At 35.3% G+C, this 27,120-nt stretch overlaps 1 protein-coding gene across 1 annotated transcript; it reads left to right on the top strand.

The window, feature by feature from the left end:
* Nucleotides 1-7,139: 7,139 nt before the first annotated feature.
* Nucleotides 7,140-23,033, top strand: GABRA6 (gamma-aminobutyric acid type A receptor subunit alpha6). The gene is made up of 9 exons (XM_045998724.1): nt 7,140-7,571; nt 7,769-7,887; nt 8,480-8,547; nt 10,497-10,717; nt 10,802-10,884; nt 11,409-11,552; nt 11,959-12,111; nt 13,404-13,663; nt 21,976-23,033. Exons 1-9 carry the CDS (start codon nt 7,534-7,536, stop codon nt 22,249-22,251), a joined length of 1,362 nt encoding a protein of 453 aa, XP_045854680.1. The 5' UTR covers nt 7,140-7,533; the 3' UTR covers nt 22,252-23,033.
* Nucleotides 23,034-27,120: the final 4,087 nt, after the last annotated feature.

The raw sequence follows: 27,120 nt of genomic DNA, 5'->3' as shown, positions 1-27,120 counted from the left end.
CACATAAATAAAACAGTATTTCCTTCTTACCTAAAAACAAGAAGATATATGACATTTTGTTAATGTTTCAGAGTATAAATTGGCAGGAACTTCAAAGTAACTACCTTTTTGCTGTTAAAATATATTATATCCAGTTCTGTGTCTGATTTTGCTGAATCTTCTGGTTCCAATTGTCCTCTCACAGTTTATGTCTTTTTATTTAGTATTTTATTTAATACTGGATTTTATTTCAAACACTATACCAGATAATAAATAGATAATGTGATATAATTGGTCCAGATGAATTAGTAGTCCCCCCAAATCACCAATAACTGTTTCACTTACTAGTGTTTATTTATATTCTTTTTCTGTAGAAGTTTTGAGGAGCCTCTCATAAAAAAACAACAAATGCAAAGTATAGAATAGAAAAACAGGTACAAGAATAAAAGAAGATTAACACAACCAAAAGTCAGCTTTCATTCAGTTCTGACTTCAAGTATCCAAGCAGCAAGGTCAAAAGAAGAAACATGCTTGTTTATACAGTTTTGGAAAGAAGAATTATTATTTTAGTTTCTCATCAAGACAAATATTTCCCTATTACTTAACATTATAAGAAATCTTCCAGGTGGGACTTAATATAATGGATACTAATTGATGTAACAGGTAAAACATCTTTCGATTCTTCCCTGTAGGAAACTTAAAAGTATATATCAGTTTATAACATAGAAATGCAACCCAGGAACCCAGTTCCTATTCTGGTAGGAGCTAAACTAATGGGCTTCCATAATTTAGACCTTTAATGGTCTAAGTGCTTTAATTGAATGTTAGGTCTCTCATTCTATTAGCCTTTTGGACCGTGACTGTGTTATCGATATTAGATAGCAATGGAATTCAGCAGAATATCTTGAAATTATTGGGAAAGATATTAAGAAAAATATTGAGAAAGGATTTTTCAAAATTCTCCCAAGCCTCTCATGAGGTTTTTGCACATATTTGTGTAGATTGTGCCTGGCCCAAAAGCTGAGTGTGCCAGTGGCAACAGAAATGTAGCCTACACTCTGCTCCCTAAGCCATCAGACCAGAGTAAGGGGTATCTTGCTGTAATTAATCTACTCAGAGGCAGATCCCTGACTGTGACAGATGGCCCATTTAACTTCCATTCTTAATCCTCAAATTTATTGGCCATTTATGTTATAAAGAATGACAAAACTAAAAAAGAGTATTTCTTGCTATTGTAATCAGTTCAGTTTTCCAAATTTCTACAGTGGTGTCAAAGTAGGATTCATCTGAATATTTACCTGTATTTATTCACTTCCTAAATCAGAAAGCAAAGAGTATCTTGTAAGTATCTCAACTTCCTCTGTAGCTAGACAGGGTCACATGACCCTATTCTTTATTTTTCCTGTTAAATGCAGATCAGATGACTGAAACTGAGGTAGCCATATTGCAACCATGCAGGAAAGCAACATGAAATGCAGCCTAGTCCTCTCTGTCATTACTTAGCTACCAAAGCCAGGAGCTGCCTACTTCCAACCTTTTCTCTACTTTTGTTTACACTACTGCAAGTTGGGTTTTCTGTTTTTACATTTAACACACTCCTCACTGATACAGTGCCATAATAGCAAAACAGGCAGCAATAACAATATGCTCACAGCAAGCTCACAGAGCTATATAGCTCTTTTAATTCTGACATATTAGACACTCTACTTCTAGCACACCTTCTCCAAAGCCTGCTAAAAGTCTCTTTTAAAATAATTTGTTTCTTTGAAGGTCAGGGTTTGTAAGAGAGCATTTACCAGCACTGTGTGTGTGCATGTGTGTGTGTACAACATCATTCAGTCACTGCTGAGTCATTAGCTCCAAACTGTGCATTAAAACCCTTAGCCTCGTCTGAGAGGCTAAGAACCTCCCCCACCCCATCATTTATTTTTCCTCTCAGACTAAATCATTCATATATAAATAGCAATCCATTTATATTTTATTCTAAGAAGAAACATAAAGTCATTTAATATAACAACATGAAGAACAAAATTATTCCCATGAAGACCTCTGACCTTTCCATGGCACTTTCAAATGTATATTTTTATCACTTGCTTTGAGAATATCCCTTTACATGGTGGTAGGATTGGAATTTACATTTTATCCAAGTCCAACAGAATCCATGTTAAGAGACTTCCATTCTTGCTTGTTCTTCTATAACATTTCCCAAGAGTTCATCACTGGGCTTGAACCCAAAATTCTGTCCTCCTTTTCCTATATTCCAAGCACCTGATAAATAGGCAAACAGATTTTGGGGCATGGGTAGCACTGCCAGAAGACGATGCTCAGTAGTCCCCTAGTGGCCTGAAAGAGTTCATGCAGTTTACTAAAATGCTTACTCTACTCCATGGAGGTGCGAGAGATTCAATAAGCAGCAAGATCATTATGTATTTGCCAGTTAGCACCTTCCCTTCCAGAAGGCCCAGGAAGCACACTCATGATTCCACTTTGTCTAGGTTTGCTCTCCACTGGGTCATGCACATGGTCCATCCAGGTGTCATACTGTCATATCGCCATCTGAAATTTTGCTTTCAAGTTTGGGATATAGTTTTCTGAACTATAAAAGACACCTCAGGAGCTAGCAACAGTAACCCCCTTACCTGGAGCAAAAATAAATAAATAAAAATAAAAATAAGTTATAAAAAGGAACTCAAGATAGAAATGATACCTAGATTATGAAGGAATGAAATCAGGGAGGCCATCAGAAATCTAGGCAGTTGCTGCCTCAAGAATTTTGGGTTGCAGTGATTTGTCTCTGCAGTGATTGTCTCTGGTTTTTTTCTGTAGGACTACTGCATTTCTTGTTCCTCTCTGTCTATAGCTATTTCTCTGATATAGCGTGAATTTGGCCAAATATGCCTTCCTCTAACACTGGCAGCCTTAGTAAATTATATAGACCAATCTCTTTTTTTTTTACTTCATTTTTTACTGGAGAAAAAAAATGGTTTGGCCCCAAATGATAAAAACAATGTTGATTATGGGTGATGATATTTGTAGTGATGTAGATGGGTGGTTTTGCTTCTCGTTTACGATAGGCAATTTCCTGTGATAAAGGCTTTAGTGAATTTTTAATTTAATCCTCACCAAGACCCTGTAATTTCATTTTATAGGTGATGAAGATGATACCTAGAGGTAAAAAAATAATTTTCCTGAGTTACTTGCCTGCTGATGAACCCAAGTTATCTGATAGCAAATTGGTATAATCAACAGAGGTTTGACACAGGACCAAGCAGCACAGCCATAACAAATTAAGTCCCTACCCCTATAAAATATTAAGGCAATACTCAGAGAAAAAGTGCTGTTATGAATTCCTTAGACAACTCCATCATAGTCTGCTACATATGGCCATGACTTTTTTCAAATCCTCCAGTGAAAAGCATGAAATCTCTCTCTATTGGACCATGTTTATCTTCCAGTCTTTTTTAATCCATTATATTCTTTGTTTCTTATTTTCTAGTTTCTCAGACTTATTTGCTGTTTACAAACATACCATGAATTGCCACACCTCTGAGTTCATAATGCAGCCTGGAATGGCCTTTTCTAATCTACTCAAAGTTTATTCAACATCTCAAGCTCAGTCCAAATGTTGTGTTTTTCATGAAATAATCACTGACCATCCTTCCCCCCCACCAGATACCTTTTTGCTCTGTTCCCATTGCACATGGCTAATAATTAACCATATGTATTTAGCAATCAGTTCTATTATGTTAATATTAATATCTAGAATATGAACTTCCTAAGGATAAGCATTATTTTTTAAAATTTCTATATCCTCAGCATCAAGTGTTTGTCACCAAGCACTTAGTAAACAAACATTAAATTGAAGTGATACTGGTTGAACAGGCATAAATCATGAATTCATAGACCTGTGATCTTTTGGACATGACTATTGTTCCCTCAATATTTGTGTTTTAAGATTTGAAATTGATATTGCCTGCCTATACGTCCATGCCATATAATGTGTTCAACATTCTATTGGTAACTATGCCAGAACAATTTAAAGCTGGTGACCAGAAGACTTTCTCTTTATTGTCCTTTGTCTCCCAGAGCAATTTTATTCTTACTGCATTGGATCCCCAAGCAGGATTGCATGAGAATTTTCTACAGTGTCCACAAAGAGGTCAGGTATCCTTTAACAATATAAAAAATATTGTTGGTCCAGAGGGTTTAACAGTCCCAACTTTAGAAAACAGAGTCAGAGTTATCATATGTAAAGCATCAAGTATGAAAGTATATTAGGAATTTGAGATAATATACCTCTGGAATATTAAGATAGATACATTTATCTTTTGTGAGCCTTATTTTATCCTTTGTAAAATAAAGATGAAAATTGCTACCTTGTAAGACAGTTTTACAGATTAGAGATAATATCAATGTACATGGTTGACATATAGTAAGCGTTCAACAAATATTATTATTGTATATTCTACCACTTTTTCTTCTTCTTTTAGTACAGCCTAGTAGTATCTCTCCATTTTTCTCCTCCAGTGTACCTCCAAGGTATATTTTACCACTAGTAAACCCTTTAAGTCCCTCATCTCACATCACTTCAGAGAAACTCCCTCATAGAATCTTTGAATCCAAATCTCTACCAAACAACTCTTCCTTACAATGACCCCAAATAGCCTCAGCCTCCTACTGAATATTCTTAGGGATTATGTCATTTCCTCCTGAAACAAACATCCATTAAATCTACATGTGGTGTTCTATGCTATACTTGAATATTTTGTTAACAGGTAACTCATTTTCTTTTATGGTACTCATTCCATCTTTGGATAAATACCACAGATAGAAATTATTTCTTTTATACAATGGAAACCTATTTTTCACTGCATTCAGTCCAGTGGCCTTAGTTTATACCCACTTTTGAATTCTGATTCTGCCATTTTTTTAGCTGTGAGATTAGGCAAGTTACATACTTGCTGATTTACAAAATGGACTCAATTATAGACAACTCATAGATTTTTGTATTAGCAGTGAATAAATGTGAGTATATGGGTTCTTAACATTAATTCTAGGCCCATGGTAAATGTTAAATATTTGGTAGTTATTATTAATATTAAGTAAATTCTCACTGATACTGTCTTAACTTGCATTTATTATTTTTAGACTGACTTGTTCTCCATAACAGTTTCTAAGGCATACAGGGAAAAATGTTTCAAGTTCTTACTAGGTAGGAAGTACTTACATAAATACCAGAATCCTTTGGTTCAAGTCCCTTCTACACATGGGAAAACTATTGGCTCTTTTATATCATGGAAAGTACTACTTAGTGTTTGGTGCCAAGTTTGCTTTTTCTGTGCAATAATTTTCTCTAATCATCCCTGAATCTTTAAAAGTTATTTTATACACACAAATCTTGTTGTTGGTGATGGTACAAGGAGTTAATATTCTCTTTAGAGACAAAAGTGACTTAACTATTATTTGTCTCTTTTAAATAAATATATTTAATGAGAAAAACATATCCACTCTATAAGAGTAAGTATATGGGTACAACTCACCCATGACCATTTTTTTTTAACCATACAAAAAAAAATCCAGTCTTAAATACCTCATTAAGTTTTCTCTCTGATGATAGAAATCAGAGATGGATGATAAACATATTGATAGAAAAAAATCATGCAAATCTACAGATCTCAATACAGAGTCCCATGCTTGAATGAAAATAGTAAGTTGTAGCAAAAATGAACAGAGAATTATTTCATAGCATCATATATACCACACAGTTAAGGTTTAGATTATAATTGTACAATCAATGGGAGTTGAAAATGTGTTGTGGTCATCAATTATAGTCAGTTTAGTGTGAAAAGAATAAGAAGAGATATGGAAACCAGGTCCTATAATGAACAAGAGAAGATTTTAGGAATGTTAACTTGAATTTGAGTGTACATGATAGCTATACTTGTTTAAATGGCTGCCATGTGGTCTTTCCCTGACAAATTATTGTGTATGGTTTCAAAGGTGAGAGCTAGGACCAGGGCCTAGGTTTCAGCTTAGCACAAGTAAAACAATCTAAGAAAACAGATGCCGAATACCATTTATCAGGAATGCTGGGGGACATTGATATTTGATGAATAACAAAAAAATTCCATTTAACAGTGAGATTCTGTAATCTTAAAAAAAAACTGCTTCACAGAAATCTTTTAGTCTTACCCTTTTCTATTGTTTCTTTTTAGTCAGAGCTAATTTATTGAAATGTTCCTCAAATAATTTATGTCATGTCTTCAGAAAAGACTCTTAAGACTGCTGTATGTCTGAAATAGTAATGATTATCTTTGTAGAATTTAGATTCTGATGATACAGACTGTGAACTGGATAAATATTGTGTAGATCTGGCAGAATGATGGTCATGTGAGATATTTGGTTCTTTTTCTTATGTTCCTGATGTTCTAAATATGTTATTTATATATATAATATTTAATATATATATTACTAATTTAATTCTATATAATTAAATATATATACAGAGAGATTCACGATGTTTTTCTTTATTCTCATTTTAAATCATTTATTTAAGGATTACAATTTTAAAGATTAAAGTGACTTCTTTTTCTTCAATTCCATCTACCTGACTAGGCAGAGAATGCTATTTCCTGGGTTCAAACATTTTGCTTTGACCTGTGCCAAGCCTAGTGAAATAGTGCCAGCAAATCATCAATAAGCATGTGCAGAGATGCTTTATTCTTACAGTATTTCTACATGGAGAACTTTAATCAGCTATTTCTGGACATCCATGAAGCTGACGAAGTTTCTAAAGATAGTGGTAGGACCCATTTATGGCTTAGCTTGAGCTGTCCTATCTTAAGATGGATCAACAAAGTACTTAAACAAAATACATTAACCCAATAGTAAGACAGTCAAGTGTTGTTCTAGTATATTATAAATGCTTTTCAAAGAATAATGAGGAAAAATTTTTAAATGCAAAGGAAAGGTGTGTCTGATGCAATAAAGCTGATGAAATCAGAAAGAGAACTCAAAAGGATCTCAATATTGTTGGACTTTTTAAGCAGTAAGAGCTGTGTAGGAATCCTTCCGTGAACCACAGAAATAATATATGCTGAGCCCATTGGAACATAATCTCAATCAGCAAGATGCCACTGCTTTCCAGATTTCCTCACAGGGCCCTGCTAATTCCATGCCAAAACTAGCAGTGGCTTTCTTCCTTCTAATCTCCCCTAATGCCTTATTCGATTATTGTCACTGCTCTCCGACCATACACTGTCCCTTCAGACTCTCCTTTCCCAAGTGAGTCTACCAGAAGACGCTGAGTATCCACCAGGATGTAGTCTTAAGACCACAAGCCACATTGTTCCACGTGAAAAGGCAGAAGAGAGAACAAGTTTTGCTAGGAACCTCTTCATCTCCGGATTACTGGCTGAAGGCAAATAGGGAAAAGAGATATGAGGGGTCTGGAAGGTTGCTTTAGTTGATTGGCAAAGTCAGGGTGGGGGGGACTTGTTAAGAGGAAGGAGAGCACAGGAGGAGGGTGAACTAGGCATTGCTGAGCACTGCAGGATGGCATCACCTCTGCCCTGGCTCTACATTCTTCTATGGTGAGTAAGATTTTTTTCTGATTTTTCATTTTAGTGCAGAGGAAAACGAGAGCACACACCCACTGGGTGACTTCTATACCAAATCATGGAAGAAGCCTGGGTGCTGTGGCATGTATTTGTGGTGGGGTACATGAGTAGATTGAACAGCCTATTTTCTCTAAGTCCGGGAGTGAGGATCATGGACTGTTTGCTCACAGGGTAGAAAATACTCTAGGGACACTTGAAGATGAAGGAAACTTCTACTCCAGAAACATCAGTCGGATCCTGGACAATTTGCTTGAGGGCTATGACAATCGGCTACGTCCAGGATTTGGAGGTGAGAGGCAGCATCCTTACTAAACCAAATGTCCATATTCTCCTTTCCCCCTAACCTTTGTCTAAGACCCCGAGGCTTCATAAGGATTGCAGATTGGTAAGGGGCAGGGGTACTGGGAGAGGCCACATGTTCCATCCAGTCTCTGTCCCTTCCTCTGTGACCTTCTATGCATGTTATTTGAACCCTCTAAGCCTCAGCTTCCTCAGCTGTAGTGTGGGTGTATGAATAGTGTTTGCCTCGTAGAGTTGTGTGAGTGTGGAATGAGATTCTCCATCTAGCGCACTTTTCTAAGCATTTGTTTCCCCCACCAAAAAATTACCAAGGTGTGTTAGTTATTGTTATAATTATTATGAGAATACTAACTTACTTCTCTTCCATTCCTTAAATTTTTCAAATTGACCAGAAAATTTTCAGAATAATCAACCGGTTTGAGTTTTCATAGTTGAAAAACCCAAGGGCTTCTGCTAGTGAATTCCTTTAGGATGGACTGCAGGTTCTAACCATGAGAAGGGACTTTGTGGTAGGGTCATTAAGTTCAGTGTCCTTAAAATCACTGGTGATATTTGCCCCTATGCTTCTGGGCTAATTTCAGGTGCTGTCACTGAAGTCAAAACAGACATTTATGTGACCAGTTTTGGGCCCGTGTCAGATGTGGAGATGGTGAGTAAGCTCTGAGTGAGGAGGGTAACTTTACTTATTGGCGGGAGGGCAAAGCCCCAGAACTAATGATCTTGGACGTTGTTACCAAGCTTGGCTCCACAGTCCTAATGCAATATGTGTTCATGCCGGGAGGGCATGGTCATTAGAACAGATTACTGGCTTAATTGCCTTCACATTTCACTAAGGGCTTGAACACTTTAACCTGCGGAACTTTCTAAGATTCTATTCTCTCTTCTGGCCATATATCATGCACCCATCATTTTCTACAAAGATAAGGTTTCCCCATCTTTATATAGTCCTGGTAAATTTTTAGAATAGAAAAAAAGAAAAATCAACAAAGATGATATATCATTTAAGAGTATATTCAGAATATCTATGAAACCTAAAATATGGCTGTTTTCTGTAGCACATCATTTTCAGTATATTTTATTAAAACAGTGAAGGGCATCATTTGGAAAAGCTAGTGCTTTGTACCTTTTGTGTTGCAAATGGACCAGTAGGTGTTCTGGGAACTCTGTTCCAGGTACAGATGGCTGTAGGATTCGTAAGAGATTATTTATAGTATGTGGCAATGAAAATCTGAACTAGTCTTCTAGAACAAAGTGCATTATGATATTTTTGCCACAGTTTTCAGTTACCATTTCCCCCTAAAAGTAAAATATAAGTACTAAAATCAAAATGCACATAACTCTTTAAATAATTGAATCATTAAAAATTATTAGGGAAATGTAGCTCTGGATAAATAGTTATTGGAGACTTTTTATCTTCTGATCTTTGAGTTGACGAGAAAAGAAAGAGGCAAGAGGGGGGAAAAAATGAAGTACCAGAGGAAAGAAAAGGAGAAGGGAGGGAAAAAAGTAAGAAAGAAAACGAGGAAGTAAAGGAGAGGGAGAAGGACTTTATTTAAGAGAAAAATGTCTTAAGACTTGAAAGAAAGGAGAGTCAGCATTATCCAGAATCCTCAATTATTTTACTATCATATTTTTCATTGAGTACTGACTCACCACAAGTATAAAAAACCACAACCATACTATACTATATTATTGACGTCTGGGAAACACTTGACACTTCATTTTATGTATGTGTCTCATTTTTTAAGTATATTTGTACAGTAGAGACTTGTTAAAGCCTGGATCATTATTATATGGGTATACTGTGTGTCAAATTATAGTTTAAACATCTAATCACAACTTGTAGTAATATGTCTCATACAGGAACACATGAAGTAGACAAAACAATTATTGGCAATATTTTTATATACTTACAAGCTGTTATTTATCATTGATTTTTGCAATGGTTCTTACCATAATTCTTAATATTTCTAATGTTATTTCATAAAAGCCACAAATTAAAACTCAAAATTTCAATTATGCCTACTTAAATGATGCTCTGAGTAATCATGGTAACATTTGCTTTTATATTCTCCGAGAACAATATAAAATTATTGGGATGCGCAGCCAGAGTACACTTATCAAGCAAAGTTTACCCATCCTTGGAAATTTGCTAAATGGTACTATGGTGTTTGGAGACAACTCTGAAAGTGAAGAAGGCACTGAAGGGTGTGCTAGACTGTGATGGTAGGAACGCCAGACAAAACCTAGACTGTAAATCTTTTCATATTTTTCTCCTAAATTAATGGAGGGGAATTCGATAGGTCAGTAGATGGAGAGGTGGATGACTGATAGAAAAGAGGAAGAATGTTGAAGAGGGTCAAGGTGGAGGAGGGAGTTTGTCACAACACAGTGCTATCTTTTATAATAATATTGCAAACTTTGAGTTTGAGAAAAATATTAATTACTGAAATCACAGGTTCTCTGATAGTCTGATAGTTATTATCACAAAAAGTTGTTTTATTTCCTAAATTTTAGAATTAAGTATATAAGCTAGTGAATAAACTATTCTTAATAAATTATCTCCCCAGCTTGCATGAATATCTTATTTTCTCTTAGGAGTATACAATGGACGTTTTCTTCCGCCAGACTTGGACAGATGAGAGGTTGAAGTTTGGGGGGCCAACTGAGATTCTGAGTTTGAATAACCTGATGGTCAGTAAAATCTGGACACCTGACACTTTTTTCAGGAATGGCAAAAAATCAATTGCACACAATATGACAACCCCTAATAAACTCTTCAGAATAATGCAGAATGGAACCATTCTATATACCATGAGGTGAGGTTTCCCCAATTCAACTACCTCTAATCCAAATGATTTGTCCACATACTAACGTGGAACCATTTATTTTAATATCCCTAGGCTTACCATCAATGCTGACTGTCCCATGAGGCTGGTTAACTTTCCGATGGATGGGCATGCTTGTCCACTCAAGTTTGGGAGTTGTAAGTTATGCATTCAAAATATAATTACTGGGACACGTGGATGGCTCAGTCGGTTACGGGTCTAACTCTGGATTTCAGTTCAGGTTATGATCTCAGGGTCCTGGGATTAAGCCCCACCTCAGGACTTCCCACACTCAGTCAGAGTCTACTTGTCTCCCTCTTCCTCTGCTTCTTTCCTCCACCCCTTTCTCTGAAATAAATAAATGTAAATAAATAAATAAAGGCAGCAGTCTTTTAAAAATACGTGTGTGTGTGTGTGTGTGTGTGTGTGATTATTTGATTGTATCCAAAGACCAAAAAGAAAAAGAGAAAGATTACTATGATATTCTCATTGTTATTCCAGGAATATACTTACTTATTCATGTCTGTCAATCTTATAAATAGTCAGAGGTTTTAGTTACCCAGATTAAAAAAATATTTTAAAAAATTTATATTTGTAGTTGCTTTTTATATGGACAAAATTTGCTTTGAAAAAAAAAACTAGTCAGATTCACTGTTATGTTTAATTGGTTTTAAAAATTCAGATGCTTACCCCAAAAGTGAAATCATATATACTTGGAAAAAAGGACCACTTTACTCTGTCGAAGTCCCAGAAGAATCTTCAAGTCTCCTCCAGTACGATCTGATTGGACAAACAGTATCTAGTGAGACAATTAAATCTAACACAGGTAAGAATTAGACCAATTCGTGAATGTAATCCAGCAAGGTGACTCTCATACACATTTTCAAAATATCTATTTCTTTCTTCTCTGCTTTAGCTATCCTTGGCTACATTTGCTGTTTTGAAGTGATGAGTAGCCTTCTTTAAAATTGATTTTGCAACCATGTGCATAAAAAGATTTATGTAACCTGGGAAAAAGTAGTTTTCTATGCATATGACACAAAGAACCCGACCTAAAACAATGAGCTGATGTATCTATCATCTGCTTGATCAAGTATCTTTGTCATACAGAGAAATATGACTTTACTTGTTTTCTTCCAGCCCACTTTAAAGATCTGCAAGATTTATTTCCAGCTGCATTCTTTCTGCACCCTGTCAAAAGCAATGATACTGATATACATGTTTCCCAACAGGTGAATACGTAATAATGACAGTTTATTTCCACTTGCAAAGGAAGATGGGCTACTTCATGATACAGATATACACTCCTTGCATTATGACGGTCATTCTTTCCCAGGTGTCTTTCTGGATTAATAAGGAGTCTGTCCCGGCCAGAACCGTCTTTGGTATGCTTCCCACTTTGGCTATACTTCCACTCATCCAGCTCTTATTGCTTGTGTAGGTTAGGGGAATATTCACACTAGTGCACTTTTTCGATCCACAAAGGAAACAGACTCCTGTCTCATTCAGGCATATGTATGATATTAAATGACCCTTATGTTATCCCAAGCTATGTGGTGAATTCACAAAAAAATTTGTCTTGGCAAGAATTCTGGCTGGATTCCTATGCCTTTTCTGTGCCCTATTAAGGAGTGTTTTGTTTTCTTTTGTTTTGTTTTTAATCTCAATTTGCTTTTTCATAACTAAGGTAAAGCAGGAAAGTAAAAGTGACATGTAAATTCATGAAAAGAAAGGCTAAGATATTGAAATCTAATACATAAATTGTATCTATTATAAATTATATCTTGCTTTAATAGTTTGAATCATAATAAACTGTTGTTTTTCTGGATCTCAAAAATAGTTAAATATAACCAATTTCCCATGTTTCAACCTATTGAGTTCACTATTTATGATATGTGGAATCACTATTAGTTTTGAGAAAAAGCTGTAACAGAAAATATCGTCAATAACAAAAGCCAATTTTTTCTGGGTTTTCATGCTTGTACATTTAGAGAGGTTTATAGGGAAGATCTGAGTTGAACTAAAATCTCAGATGAATTTTTACTTTTTAATTTACTATATTAAAATAGATCTTTTTCCACAAATTATAAAAGAATATCTATATAATGATGTTGATCATCTTTAAATTACATGTATTTCCCAACTATTATGCAAGACATAAAACTGCTGGTGATGGAGTGATGAAATTATCTTCTCATGAGTAAATATTTTACCTTAAAACTAAGCTAGAAATTTCAAAAAAAAATTGAGGAGCCTAATTTTATGTTTACTATTCATACCAGAGAGACTTCTTAAATATGTTGATAGACATTACCAGCTATACAAATTAACCAAGAATTCAAGTTTTTAGTACTTAAGTGATTATTTGCTATAAATTTGCTTAAGAAGTAAACAACTAAAATTATTCACCAGTTAAACTTTACAATAGTTAAACTAAATCGAATCAGAAAATATTTTTTGAGCAACTACAGTGTATATGGCACTATACTAGGTATTGAAGAATACAAAAATGGTAACACCTATATAATAATTGTGAACAATTATAAAACAAGGTCAAAAATTGCATTTGGAGTGTTTAATCCACTGACACATTCTCATTTGATGTTGGTTTTAGATTCCAAATGCTAATACTGCATTTCTTTTTTTTTTCTTCTTTTTTTTTTTTTTTTCACTTTAGGGATCACCACTGTTTTGACCATGACCACATTAAGCATCAGTGCTCGGCACTCCTTGCCAAAAGTGTCGTATGCAACCGCCATGGATTGGTTCATAGCTGTTTGCTTTGCTTTCGTCTTCTCAGCTCTTATTGAGTTTGCGGCTGTCAACTACTTTACCAATCTTCAGACACAGAAGGCCAAAAGGAGGGCACAGATTGCAGCTTCACCCCCAGTGACGATATCAAAAGTGAGGGAACCCTTGGAAGCTGAGATTGTTTTGGTAATTATTTACTTTTCTCATGTTACCTATCAGTATAGGAAAAGACAACCTAACAGTGATCACAAACAACTGAATAGTGCAAAAGTACTATTAGCTGAGTACAGGTTACATAATTCCGAATCCAAGGCCAACTTCTTTTCCAACTTTATAGCAAAAAACAAACAAACAACAATCCTCCATTTTTCTTTGCTCTAAACTTCTGGCATTCTTTTATCATCCTCGTTGGTACTAGCAGATTCCAAGCTCTCAGAGGAGATGAGAACATTTTTCTCAGCCTTTAGATGTTTCCTTTTAACAGGTTTATTTATACCAGCTAGGGAGAATAAAATGAAAAAATAAAGTTCCTAATGAGGCTTCAGAATCTGAGAGAAATAAAGAGGGACTCCTACAGAATGGACAATTTTTGTTAGAAATCTGCTTGCTACTTCATTCCATGAAGGCAAGATGTGAGTATTAGGTCTGTGAATGCCGAGTCATAAGCAAGGTTTTTGATTTTCATGAAAACTCTCATGTTCACATTTGTATATTAAATACATGTATTTTAACGTGTTTTTATTCAAAGACATATAATTAGTGACAAATAGCTATAAAACTCAGTTTAGATTTGCTGTGGCTAAACTTTGGTCCTTAGAGGTTATTTTGAAAAAGAAACAAATGATGGCATTAATAATTTAAGGGTCATAAATGCACTCCCAAGCTTCAATCTCACATGTGAGTAAATTTTCTCGGCAGTTCAGCTGTGCACACTTTTTTAATGGATTATAGAATTGATTGACAAATATAAATTTTTATGTCAATGCAAATTCCAAATTGTAGTTGTTGAAAAGAAAATTTTGCTCTGTAAAATCAAGTACTGCTGACACTTTGAACTGAAAATGTCTGTATAATCAATTCTGGAGAATATTTCCAAATCACAGAACCACATGTAGTTCAACTAATCCTTGGTTAACTTTAATGATAAAAATCACAAAGCTGTATGTGTTTTGTTCTCAAATACTTGGGTATTTATTGGATAAAAAAATGATAGGTCTTATTGAAACTTCTCTTTTGATATATGAAGAAAATTGTTTGAGAATTTATATTTTCTCCAAGGAATAAAACACGGCCGTTCCCATAAGTGAAAATATATAATTTAAAGATTTTTTTTTCTTAAATTCGTTCTCATTAAAAAAAAAATTGCCATCCAGTGATCCAGACTAATTACCTCTGCTTACAAATCAAAAACAGTGTCTTGGAGAGGGAAAATGTTTGTTGCTAATTGGTAGAAAAACTAAGAATTGATTGCAGGAGTCCAATATACACAGATTTACAGAGGCAGAGGTTATCCCTTCTCCAACAATTCCTCAAAGGCTGATATATAAAAGAGTGCATACCACAAAATAAAACATTTTCAGAATGTGAGGTCATTCCCAAGATTCTTCCCCTGACCTAATGATGTTTTCTTTATATATGTGTATTTTGAAAGGCCACAAGTATATAAATTTCATAGCAGAAGGATACTAGTCTGAAGACTCAATCCAAAACCCTTGAAAATATTGTTTTCAGAAAATATTTTTGAGAATCAGCTTATGTTTGTAAAAATAAGTGATTATAAGTTGTCGGTATCTATATAGGTATTGCGCAATGGTCACATATCATCTTAACATATACCAAAAATGAAGATTTAATATTTATCAGTATTCAGTTTAACAGTTTCCTTTTAAAAATGCAGTAAAAATGCAAAGAGAGAGTCATGAGAAACAAGATAAAAAAATAAGTCCAATGATTTTGAATATGTTCATTGATCTGATATTGAGATAAAAAGAAAGACCAACTTCCTTACTTTAACTCTTTTGAAATATGTATTACTGAGAGGATTATGATTTCAAATCCTTGGAGAAAGAATAGAGTTAGCATTCTCTATTATTTTAAAGATATAATTTATTAATAAGATGGAATTTAAGACCTCAGGTCTTCATATAAGCTATCTTCTACAATTCTAAAATAGTAACATATAATGAGCAGGTCCTTTGGGAAGTTGGATAAAAAAAATGCATTCAAATCATCTCAAAGTACTTTTTTTCTTGCAAGTTGACTTTTTTTTATGAAAAATTTTATTTCTAAACCTGGCTTCACTTAAAATATTTTAAGGTAATGAAAAGTACCATTTTGTTTCTGAAAGGCCAGGTCAAAGAGTAAAAATAAAGACCAAAACAAGCAAACCTAGCAATACAAACGTTGTAGGTATCAAAAATAAATATAGATGATTACATAGAGCATTTATATTTTATTTATTCATGTCAAACCTTGGCAATTTGCCTTATATGATGTAGAGGAACAAACATAAATTACACATTTGCAATTTATACAACAAAATGGTATATTATGATTGCTAGGCCATTTTTTCTTTCAAATACCATGACATTTAAAAGTGCCTATTCAGTTGTAATCAAAATAGCATTATTTGAGTAAGTTAGACATTGAAATAGCAAACCAATGTGGTGAGGTTGAAATAAAATTAAGTGCTTAGATGTTTCATGTGATTCTAAGTTATATTTTAATGTCCTCATTGCTTCTCACAAGAAGCTACTTAGAATGAATACAGGAAAAAGTTTATCACTTTGATTTTGACCTTGAAATTTAATATAATAATGACAAGGAAATTCAGGAGTTTTAGATCTAATACTCAAACCTGAAGAGATATTTCAAACTAATACCTCAGAAGTGCTTTCTGGTTTTAAGGGAGTTGGAACTAGATACTGGGTTTTGGATTTTTTGTTGTTGTTTTCTTGGTTTTTTGTTGGTTTTTTGTTTTGTTTTGTTTTTAGATTATGAGAAGAAATTATCCAGAGCTTCTTTCTTGCTTTTACAGTACTCTTTCTTACTGCTTTTATCTGGTTTCTTATCTTGTCATTAAAGAGTTAGTCTTATCTTCATGTTTTATAAATTGTTATGTATCTGGGGTATACTTATTCTGCATATGAGACCAAGTTTAGACCTCAATCATTTCTTGGATGTTTTGCTAGATTCCTTGTTATTTTAAAGGTCTAAGCCTTCATTATTATGTTCTTAAGAATGAACTCCCCCCACCCATCGACGCATCCAGTCTTGCTTTCCTTTTTCACAGGAGGTGTGACGTTCTTGGTATATTATCTACAACAAAATTGGCCAAAATTTTATTAGTCAGGACAATGATTATATTTATACTGCTTATATTGTTTATTCATTATTTTTTCCCTTGTCATCTGACACCCATTTATTGAGTACACATGTATTCAATGAATTATTCACATTATAAGTACTTGTTAAATGATCTTATGTTCTATATCCTTTGTAGAATGCTAGGGATATATTAGTGAGTGACATCTGTACTGCCTCGTCTTTCATGAGCTTCTTGCTGAACAGGAAGAAAGACAAACGTATGAGCCGTAATGATACATTGTGATAAAGGCTGTATTAGAGATGTATAGTGGCTAATGAAGAGCCATGCAAGGGTACCTACCACAGGCTGGAGAGATCATCATTCTGGAGGAAGTGTTGTCTCAGCTGAGAACCGAAGGATGAGCTTGGTCCTGTTCTAGAAACACTAAATCAGTGCCTAGAAACTTGGGAATAGAGAGGGAAATAAGACATATCCTTTCCATATTCCCTTTCAAGGTTGGGATGATCTGCTGGGTCATTATCACGGTTGCCTTCCACCCATGTACAGAGATAGAAAGCATAGGATACTGAAAGATTAACCTCCCATGTTCCAAATATTGTCAAGATTTCTTTGAATACTATCATTACTCTGTAGCCTATCCGAGACTCAGTCCCTGCACCATGGTTTTGCGATTTCATAACTTAAAGAGAGGGTAGGTTGGATTAGTTCTTTCCCTATACCTTCTATCAAATCCTCAGCCAATATTCCCTTCTTTACCATCCAAACATTTCAATATGGTTTCTGGACATGTTCCTAGCATCACTGACCCACCCACCTGATTGCTGCCAAAAAGCTGCTTCTTTGTAGAAATTCTGGAATCGTCTCTGTTCCAATTCTACCAGCTATTACATAGATGCAAGAAAGTTTGATTTGAAATTCTTATTTCCTCCACAATAATTAATATAATAGTTTTTTTTTGAAAAATCAAGTACTAAATGTTTTCAAATTTCTCTTATATTTGGTGCCTCTCTTTGCTGCTTCTAAAAACAGATGCTTTGTTTGTCCCTTGGATAATGTAGCTGTGGTTAGAATATCTCTCTTGAGAGGTAACCCATTGCCCCCTCCTCTTTAACATATTAGAGTTACTGAATGTTGTATCAAAATTGCTTTAAGTACTTTCCAAATGTCTTATCTTTACATCAAATAATTGATTGTCATAAAGTCCAGTTTGACTCAAAGTACCTTTGCAATATGGCATTACTTAAAACAAAGCAATGCTCTATAAATACCCAAAGCAAGATGGCATTCAGCAGCAGGGGAGCCCTGGAAAAATTCAAAACCACAGGTGTTCCACTCAAAACAGTGACAGCCCCAAGCTGAGCCCTCATCTGGAATCTGACAAAAACCTATTTTACCATCAGCCGAAGCTGCTGAGCTTACAATAGAACAGGCGGGGTCTGATGCAAACCTGTATCTTGAATGGCTTGCAAAATTGGCTTTCTTTTCACTCCAGAAATTCAATGTGATTCTTCTAAATTGGAGTCCGGTTTCCTGTACTGCCAATTCCCAATTATGCAGGAGCTGATTATCCAGCATGTGGGTTAGCCAGACTTCTTCCATTTCCTTGAGTATGTCATATTTGCTGCCTGTTAGAAACACCCCCAGTCGCCGCTGGACAGTGAGATAGCTATAACTCTAAGCCAGTGATACTCAGTGGTAGGTGACTTTTCTCCCCAGAGAATATTTTGCAATGTCTGGAGATATTTTTGGTTGTCACCACTTTGGGGAGGGAGATGCTCCAGGCATCAGGCATCAGGTAGAACCCAGGCATCAGGCATCAGGTAGAACCCACAACTGATGCTCTTCAACATCCTATGAAGTTAGGACAATGATCCACAACAAAAAAGTTATGACCCCAAGATGTCAATAGTTCTGTGTTTGAGAAACTGTACCCTGAACCTTAAAACTAATGGGGAGAAACCATAATGATTATTAAGAGTGTGATCTTTATCATCTGAGAGAGATCACATTCAGGCACTGCCAGTTACTGTGTGAGCTTCCCACTTAAGCCTTCATTTGATTATCTCTAAAATAAAAATAATATTTCATCATAGTTTCTTTTTCTAGGAATTAGCAAAATAATGCATGTAAAGTCTGTGTAGTGCTTCTCAATTGTAAGCATTTAGATATGGTACTTGTAATATGAAACAGTACACTAAAATACAATGTTAAATAATCGTAAATTTTTTTGTTTTCTTCTCCTTGCCTGATTACTCTAAGAAATCCTGGAAATGTTCAGATTTTCATTCATTTGTTGCATTGGCATAGGCTTATTAAGCACATACTGTGTTCTGTGAACTAACTAGGCACTGTGGAGTGCTTATACTTGACAATAAGATGCCCTCTACCAATAAGGAGATTTCACATCAGGAAAAGAGATAAGGCACAACAGAAATAATATTCACAAGGAAGAATGTGATAAGAGCTGAACAAATTATAACAGTTAAGTAAGCAGAAAAGTGTTCTCTTTCTTGAATATCTATTATATATTATATACATAATAGCCATCTATCTTATCTATAAATATTTTCTTTCCCAAATTCTTAAAGAAAAGAAAAACTTACAAAGAAAGCAATAATTGTCCCTAGCTTTACATATGGGAACTGCATATAGCAGGTAAGTAGTATATATGGAATTGCACTCAAGGGCTTTCTGACTCTTTTGTCCACTTAGCTCTCAAGGAACCCACCATTGAGATTGTTTGGAGAAGCAGATGAGGAAAGGGAATACTGTTGAAGGGGATCTTTCATTCCAGGCCAAAAATTTTATGCCATTAAAATTTCCATGGTATTTTTAATGATGTTGCTTAACTCCAGACAAGGGTCATTTGGTAATTCTTAATAAGTCTTGTGTGACATTGTGACAATGTTAAAACATTAACAATTAAGTTTTCTCCCCCACAGCTCTAAAGAGGGAGAGATAAAACAATGCCTTATATCTTTATGGTAGATTATGTTTTATAATAACTTTTTCATCTCAATCAATGAACTTTTTCATGTCTGCTCTCTTTCTCCTTAAAAAAAGAAATAAAAAAAAGAAATAAACACAGACAATGCATGCTATTAAAAATCATGAGTTTAGAAAGAGTATCTACTCTAAGACTTGCCCTTGTTTTACTCTATCATGATCCTTAGAAATTTTACTAGAGCCAAATATTTTAATATTGCATGTATCTGGGAGGAGGTTGACTCTTTTTGGAATATGAAACAGTAACACATTTTGCTCTTTTAGGTGGAGAACACTTCAGTAACATAGTTAATGGCTAAAAGTTCAAATTAGAGCCTGAGATACACAATAGAAACTCTGGAAAGTGGGTGCTATGTTTATTCTCTACAGGCAGCATATACTGAGACTACTCTGGTCCTATCCACATGCTGACCAGTGACCCTGGATGCAATAGTCCTTAGCTGTCACATGTTTTTAGTAGAAAGCATCACTTATTTCCCAAGATCAGCAGAATGAGCCCTCACTATTTTAAATGATCTTTACCACCAAGACCTATGATTTATTTAATTATGTCAAGAGTCCCTAGGATAATACTGGACCAATATATAACAACAACAAAAAAAGATATTCTTTCCTTGCAACTCACGGTCAGACTTGACTGCAGAGACTCATTTTTGCTTTTGGTGAAGAGATTTTCCCACAGCCTTTAAATGTACACTGGGCTTGAACTCTCAGTGATGACTATTATTATTTAAATACTCAGTAAATTCCATGACAAATCAAACAGCAAAATTCAAAAGGGGACTATAGAGAGAAGAGGTTCTTAGAATTGTTGATTCTCACACTCCAAATGTCACCACATCGGCAGGTCACTCTGGTCCTGTGGCTCAACCAGCACAGGGGAGGTGGCTGCCTCATCCTGTTGCTGCAGGGTTGCTGGCTTAAGCCACAGGAGTCTGCCCACGTGAGTAACATACCCTGCCAGGCATCAAAGTGGTGATTTTGCTGCCAGGGAGAAAACAAGGTAGTTTTACAAGAGCAGAGATAATGTACAGCAAGTGTTTGAAGGCAGAAACCAGCAAGGACAACCTGGTCACAAGGAGAGTGACTAGTACAGGATATAGACAAGAAAAGATACAAATCAGAGCAAGGTCCTCTAGTCTCCAAGTATGAAAAGAGTCTAAAGCAAACAAAATTAGAGTCCCTGCACTAGACCCAATACTTTAAAGTGAAGACAAGAAAATGTGGGGATGATGAAACAAGGATCGCAAATGACCAGTGTAGTTTATTACAAACTGTGTGACTATGGGCAAGGTATTACCAGCTCCACTCTCTGGACTTAGCCTTTTCACCTAACAATTAATGTACTAAATATCCCTTTCAGGACTAAAAGTGTTGTCTTAAGATTTCTAATGACAAAAAAGAACATGTAACAATTTTGAGGTCAGTAATTGCATCATTTTTTGGTGACTTAGGATGGAGGAAGAAGAGACTAGTGGAGAAGTTCTGAATGGGAAGCAGAAAGCTCTCAATATTGAACTTTTGAGCTTAAGAGGCAGCTGTATTTCAAGGGATGAACAGTCATCCCACTCGGTTTAAGGGTGTCGGTACTCTGTCACTGGCTTTTCACATACATGAGCACCTTAGTATTTTTTGTGGCTATTATCTCAGCTGGGTCACACTTATGAACATGCGAAGATGAGGATGTAGGCTAGAAGAATGATATCAACTAACTGAACTGCTATATTTTCTTGTATTAATTAATTGTCCATATATTCCAAATTGAAATCCCTCTCGTTGCCCACACTCATTGCCCTATAGCTTTACATATTACCAGGGAGAAGGGGTTGGATAAACATTTGCAGCCTGGTTTATCTCTTCCTAATGGCCCAGTGGTCAACACAGTTTCTGGGATGTAGACTGTGCTTGGCATCAATTGCTGATGTATGAAATTATAAGGTGTTGGATGGCAGCAAATCATTTTTTTTAATTTATTTTACCACTTTCTTAGAAAGGTAGGACCATCAAATACTATTAATAAATTCCTAGTATTAAAAAAGAAATTTGCTAATATTTCATCTTACATAGTATGTAGTCAATAAAAACTGTTCACAGTGAAAAAGTAAATAACTAAGTGATCACTAGTCTTTTACCTAGGCTGAATGTTTATGTCTTTTGCCTGCAGCATCCTGATTCCAAGTATCATCTGAAGAAAAGAATCACCTCTCTGACTTTGCCAATAGTTCCATCCCCTGAGGCCAGCAAAGTCCTCACTAGAGCTCCTATCTTACCGTCAACGCCTGTCACACCCCCACCACTCTCTCCAGCCTTTGGAGGCACCAGTAAAATAGACCAGTACTCTCGGATTCTCTTCCCAGTTGCATTTGCAGGATTTAACCTTGTATACTGGGTAGTTTACCTTTCCAAGGACACAATGGAAGTGGGCAGCAGTGTTGAATAGTTTGCAGCCAGGACAACTTGGATGTTGTAAGTTCTCATTTTCTGATAGCACTGAAACTTGTATAGATGCTTTTCTGAACATTGAAAATCTGTAACATATAGCTCTGAGTAGCATGTATGGGTCAAAAACACTAATGTTACTTCTCAACACTAGAAGTTGAAGGTTGTTGAAAAATATGACTTTTCTGTATGTTAGAGAAAATGTTTGTAAGAGAATAAGATAGACTTAAGAGGAATTTGCCAATCTTTGTCCTTCATTGTTCAATATTTTAATTGTCACTGTGAAGAGCATTTACCACAGAGAATATAAAAAAAGAAATGCCAACACTTCCAAAGGTTGCCTTAAACTATGTTTATTTTGGCTTAGTTGTCAAAGACAGCAAAATATAAATAGTCTAAATATTTATCAGTAGATTAATACCAGCATGTTGGAGGCCTTTATGCTAGTAAAATGTTTTTCAGTGTCAAGCCCATATTGAGCTTAGCCTTTTTTTTTAACCTTGCTGTGCTATTTTACCTCAATGAATAGATAAATTTAAAAAGTATGCATATGTACATAGTTTTAGTTGGGCTGCAATACAGTGCTATTTTATCTCAGTAAGCTCTTCTTTCAAAGTAATATGTTCATCATAATTCCATGAAAGTGTAGAAAACAATGAAACTATAACAAAGCCTTGTTATATTATGACTGTGGCTATAGCTCATATTTTCTACCTATGTATACCACTAAATAAAACAATAAACATGGTTCTCTGGATCTATTTAATAAAGCTAGGGAGAAGACTTCTTTGAAGTATGAAGAAATTAAGACACTCTACTTCATGTTAGTGTCCCTGATGATTCTGACAAGTAGAAGGTACAGGACAGGTCAGCTCAGTAACCTCACCCTAAACATTAAAGAGTTGAGTCTGTTTTCAGAGTCAATCTTTCATCTCCTTCTTGTTCCCTCCACACACTTTCAGTTATAAGATGAATAGAGTCTGAGGATCTAATATATAACAGGGTAACAACAGTAGAACACTGTATTGTATAATTGAAATTTAGTAAGACAGAATTAAAATGTTCTCAGCAAAAAAAAAAATTAAAAAGGAAATATGTGAGGGGATGGATATGTTGACTAACTCAGTAAGGGGAATCATTTCCTAATGTATTGCTATATCAAATCATCACACAGTACACAGTACACTATAAATACCTTACAATTTTATTCGTCAACTTTTACCTCAAGAAACCTGAAAAAAAAATGAATGAGACTTTTCTCTCTTTCTGCTATCCCAACTCTTCCTGATGCTGACTTTATCCATGCTTCTCCCACACAGAGTAACAGTCTTAGAAAAACAGGAACTAGGCATAGGAAAACTCATGCAGTGTGGTTCGTCCAAATTGATAAACCCTTCATTAGCTGTTGTTGCATCTTAAATTGAGGTCATTGAAGTCACCCTGAGCTATGAACCCAGAAAGAAATATTTTGAGATTACTGCTCTTGACTCAATCCAGAAAAATGCGAAAATTCTACAGCCCAACAAGTCAGAGGGTAATTAAAATAGCATTCTGCTAAAGGTGAAGAGACCAAGAGCTCCATCCAATGTCTCTATGAATTAGCTCCCTGACCAAATCTCAATCTCTGGGAAACTTTATTGTATTTTCAGCTATAGGATATGAGGGATTGATCAGATGCCCTTTAGAGTCCTTCCATTTTGAATAATTTATGGTTGTTTCATTACAATTCTTTTCTATGTAAATTAAATGAGTCTAACTCTATACGGCCTGCTTCTGTTTTAGGGAGTACATCAAATACTAGGCAAGTGTTATCATCTTATATGCTACATTACATTTAATCTTCCTCATAAACAATTCTTTTCTATGTAAATTAAATGAGTCTAACTCTATACGGCCTGCTTCTGTTTTAGGGAGTACATCAAATACTAGGCAAGTGTTATCATCTTATATGCTACATTACATTTAATCTTCCTCATAAACCAATGAAGTATATACTACTATTATCTTCCATTTAAAGATGAGAAATCAAGGTACAGAGAAGATAACTCATTTTCTTCAAAAGCAAGTGGCACTCAGGTGACATATATTAGAGTCATATTTAAGCAGTGTAAATTCATAGCTTGTTCACTTAACCATAACCATACATATCTTCATAGAACCCATTGTGACTCTATTTTTAATCCTCTCCAGAATTCTCTCGTCTTTCATTTCCTGTAATAATTTTCCTGGTTTTCTGACATCCTTCTTGCCCCTTCCTCAGCATTCTTTCTACATTTCACTGCAAAGGACATTACTTTCAGTCAACATTTATGCTTAGAGCTGAAAGAGATAACTAAAACCAATCTATTGGCATTAGATTTCTCCTTAATAAAAGCATCTTGAAAAAATTCATTAAATTACAAAACTTCTAAATTGCTAAGGATTCTAGAGAATACTATTATTCAATGTATGTCATGGAATGGCGATAGAGATGAACTGAAAATAAAACAGTTTTCATAGCTAAATAATTTGTGAAGAGATGTTGAATTAGAGTAAAATAAGTTTTTTTTCTGCTGGACTTATCAAAGCCTTTATTATGCTTATGTGTACTATGATTCTCCCACAGTTTGCTATACTATTTAACATTTCCCAAATCCACATGGCCATAAGTATTATTTTGAAGGGAGGAAATGCTGGGACTAGTATTCACCAGAAAAGGTGGTGAAACACCACTTTAATATTATTTGAACCATCCCTTCTATAACCACTCACCAATAAAACAGGTAAGGAACTGAATCTGAATGGCGACATAACTTACCCCAGCCAACACAAATTAGGACTGTGTAAAACAGAAACTAGATTATGTGTTTCAAGAGAATTTAGTATAGAAGGAACTGATAAATGAGCAACACAGAGATAGTAACTATGGGAGTAAACACCAAAAGAAAGCTGATAAGATTTACAGAGCCTAAATCATTAGGCCAGAGGCCTTATAGAGCTAGACTCAATCATCCTTAGAAGAGAAGAGGATAACTCAGCAGCTCAGAAGAAGGAAACCCCAGAGCTGAGAATCAGACTTCCAAGGGCAGAGTGCCACATGGTTGATGGTGGAATCACAGGTAATCAGAAAAAGGGCACCTCGGGGCTGCATCTCAGACCTCTTGGTCTGTCCATGTGCTGCTAGAATCTTAGTCATGTGCCGGAGAACAGGTGCACATTTGGGATCAGACTTGGAAGAAGAGGTGTTGCTTGACGGAAACTGATACCTTGGAAGGCACAATGAGGCTGGTTCTGGAAATGCAAAACACTGGAGACTGGAATTAACTGTTTCCACAAGGTGAAGAGTAACATTAAAAGGCAAAGCAAGTCAACAAAAAAGAGAATGTTCTTTTCTCTTCCCTTTCCACCTGCTCCCTTCTTCCACCTCCTTCCTCCAGTGCCTTCTATGAGAATAACCTGACAGTGGGAGAGAAGAAATGAAAACTTGAGTCCCAGCCCAAGTATCACAAAATAGAGTATGGAAGTTTGGATTTGGAGATGACAGATAAATGTTTAATAACAGACAAACTTCACCCTTTCAACTACTTGGTACTATACGTTCACTTCTGTGCATATGTATACTATCTCAGAAAAATAAGATGCAATTATCCTTTGTACAAACAAAATGCTCTCATCTTTTGTCTGAGAAAGATATACAAAATCCAAACAGCCATCATATCCATTTCTAGGCAAGAATCACAGCATCCATTTCTGAATGATGATATTTAATCTTCTAATATAATCATGGTCCCACTTGAATAATCTGTTTCCCAAAGATTCAATTGTAAGCCTGTCTATGATAAAAATACCTTTCCATAAAACAGTAAGGGAATAGAAGGGAAATCAAAAGAAAGCATTTAATATATACAAATATCAATTTGTTGAGATTTATTTAAATACCCATGTCACCTTTACAGAAAGAACTCTATATATGTCTAAAAAGTAATAGCAAGTAAGGAAAAGATATGCATACCTTCTATAGTCCCCATCTGTGTAATGAATTACATGATTGTAGTTGATATAAATAACTTCCTTCTTCTACTACCCTTTTCTCTCAGCCTGTCAACTGGTTGATTTGCAATTTTTTTACCTGACAGAATTACTGAAGGGTCTTGACACAAGAGCAGGATAGTCCTCTCACATCCAGGAAGGTGGACTGCTTCCATCACTAAGAAAGTCTTAGAGGGGAGTTTGGGTGGCTCAGTAAGCTCAGCATCTGACTCTTGATTTTGGCTCAGGTCATTATTTCAGGATCTTGAAATCCAGCCTCATATGGAGCCCTGTATCCAGCTCCATGATCAGTGAGAAGTTTGCTTGTCCTTCTGCTTCTGCCACCTTCCCCCTAGTCAAGCATGCAAGACCATGCTTATTTTCTCGCAAATAAAAATCTTTAAAAAAAAATCGTAGAAAACCTTAGAGTTCTAAGATTCTAAGCACTGTTAAAGTCCATTCATATGTCACCATACAAGTTTCAATCTCACTTTCCTTCCCAATTAATGTCCTGACTTTCTCATGAGAGACACGGCCAATGTACATTTTGATTTACATGATAATTCTAAAATCAGCACAATTAAAATATGCACCTACTATTTAAAAGAAGCCAGCCTTGTAGCTACAAGAAATAAGAGATTCTTTTGAGACTTCCATAGAAGTTCCTTTGTTCTCTGTTACTTGAACTGAGAATTAAAAGACTGATAAGGCTCATACATTTCTGCCTGTTGATTCTCGAGTGCAGTCAGAAGAGGACCAACCCCCACACAGTTCTTATATCCCTCATAACTACTATAAATTTATGAAGTGAAGACACTTGATTCTCAGGATCATTTCATTACAATCAATAAGAGTGATGCTT

This window comes from Meles meles, chromosome 3 (genome assembly GCF_922984935.1).
Source record: "Meles meles chromosome 3, mMelMel3.1 paternal haplotype, whole genome shotgun sequence".
Taxonomy (NCBI): domain Eukaryota; kingdom Metazoa; phylum Chordata; class Mammalia; order Carnivora; family Mustelidae; genus Meles; species Meles meles.
The sequence above is the reverse complement of the archived record's forward strand: the minus strand, read 5'-3'. Positions and strand labels throughout refer to the sequence as shown.

Bases quoted from the DNA above. Each gene is read 5' to 3' on its own strand.
- GABRA6 (XM_045998724.1), top strand. From the start codon at position 7,534: ATGGCATCACCTCTGCCCTGGCTCTACATTCTTCTATG. The intron at 7,888-8,479 runs GTGAGAGGCAGC...GGCTAATTTCAG, and splicing joins GCTACGTCCAGGATTTGGAG to GTGCTGTCACTGAAGTCAAA. The intron at 10,718-10,801 runs GTGAGGTTTCCC...TAATATCCCTAG, and splicing joins ACCATTCTATATACCATGAG to GCTTACCATCAATGCTGACT.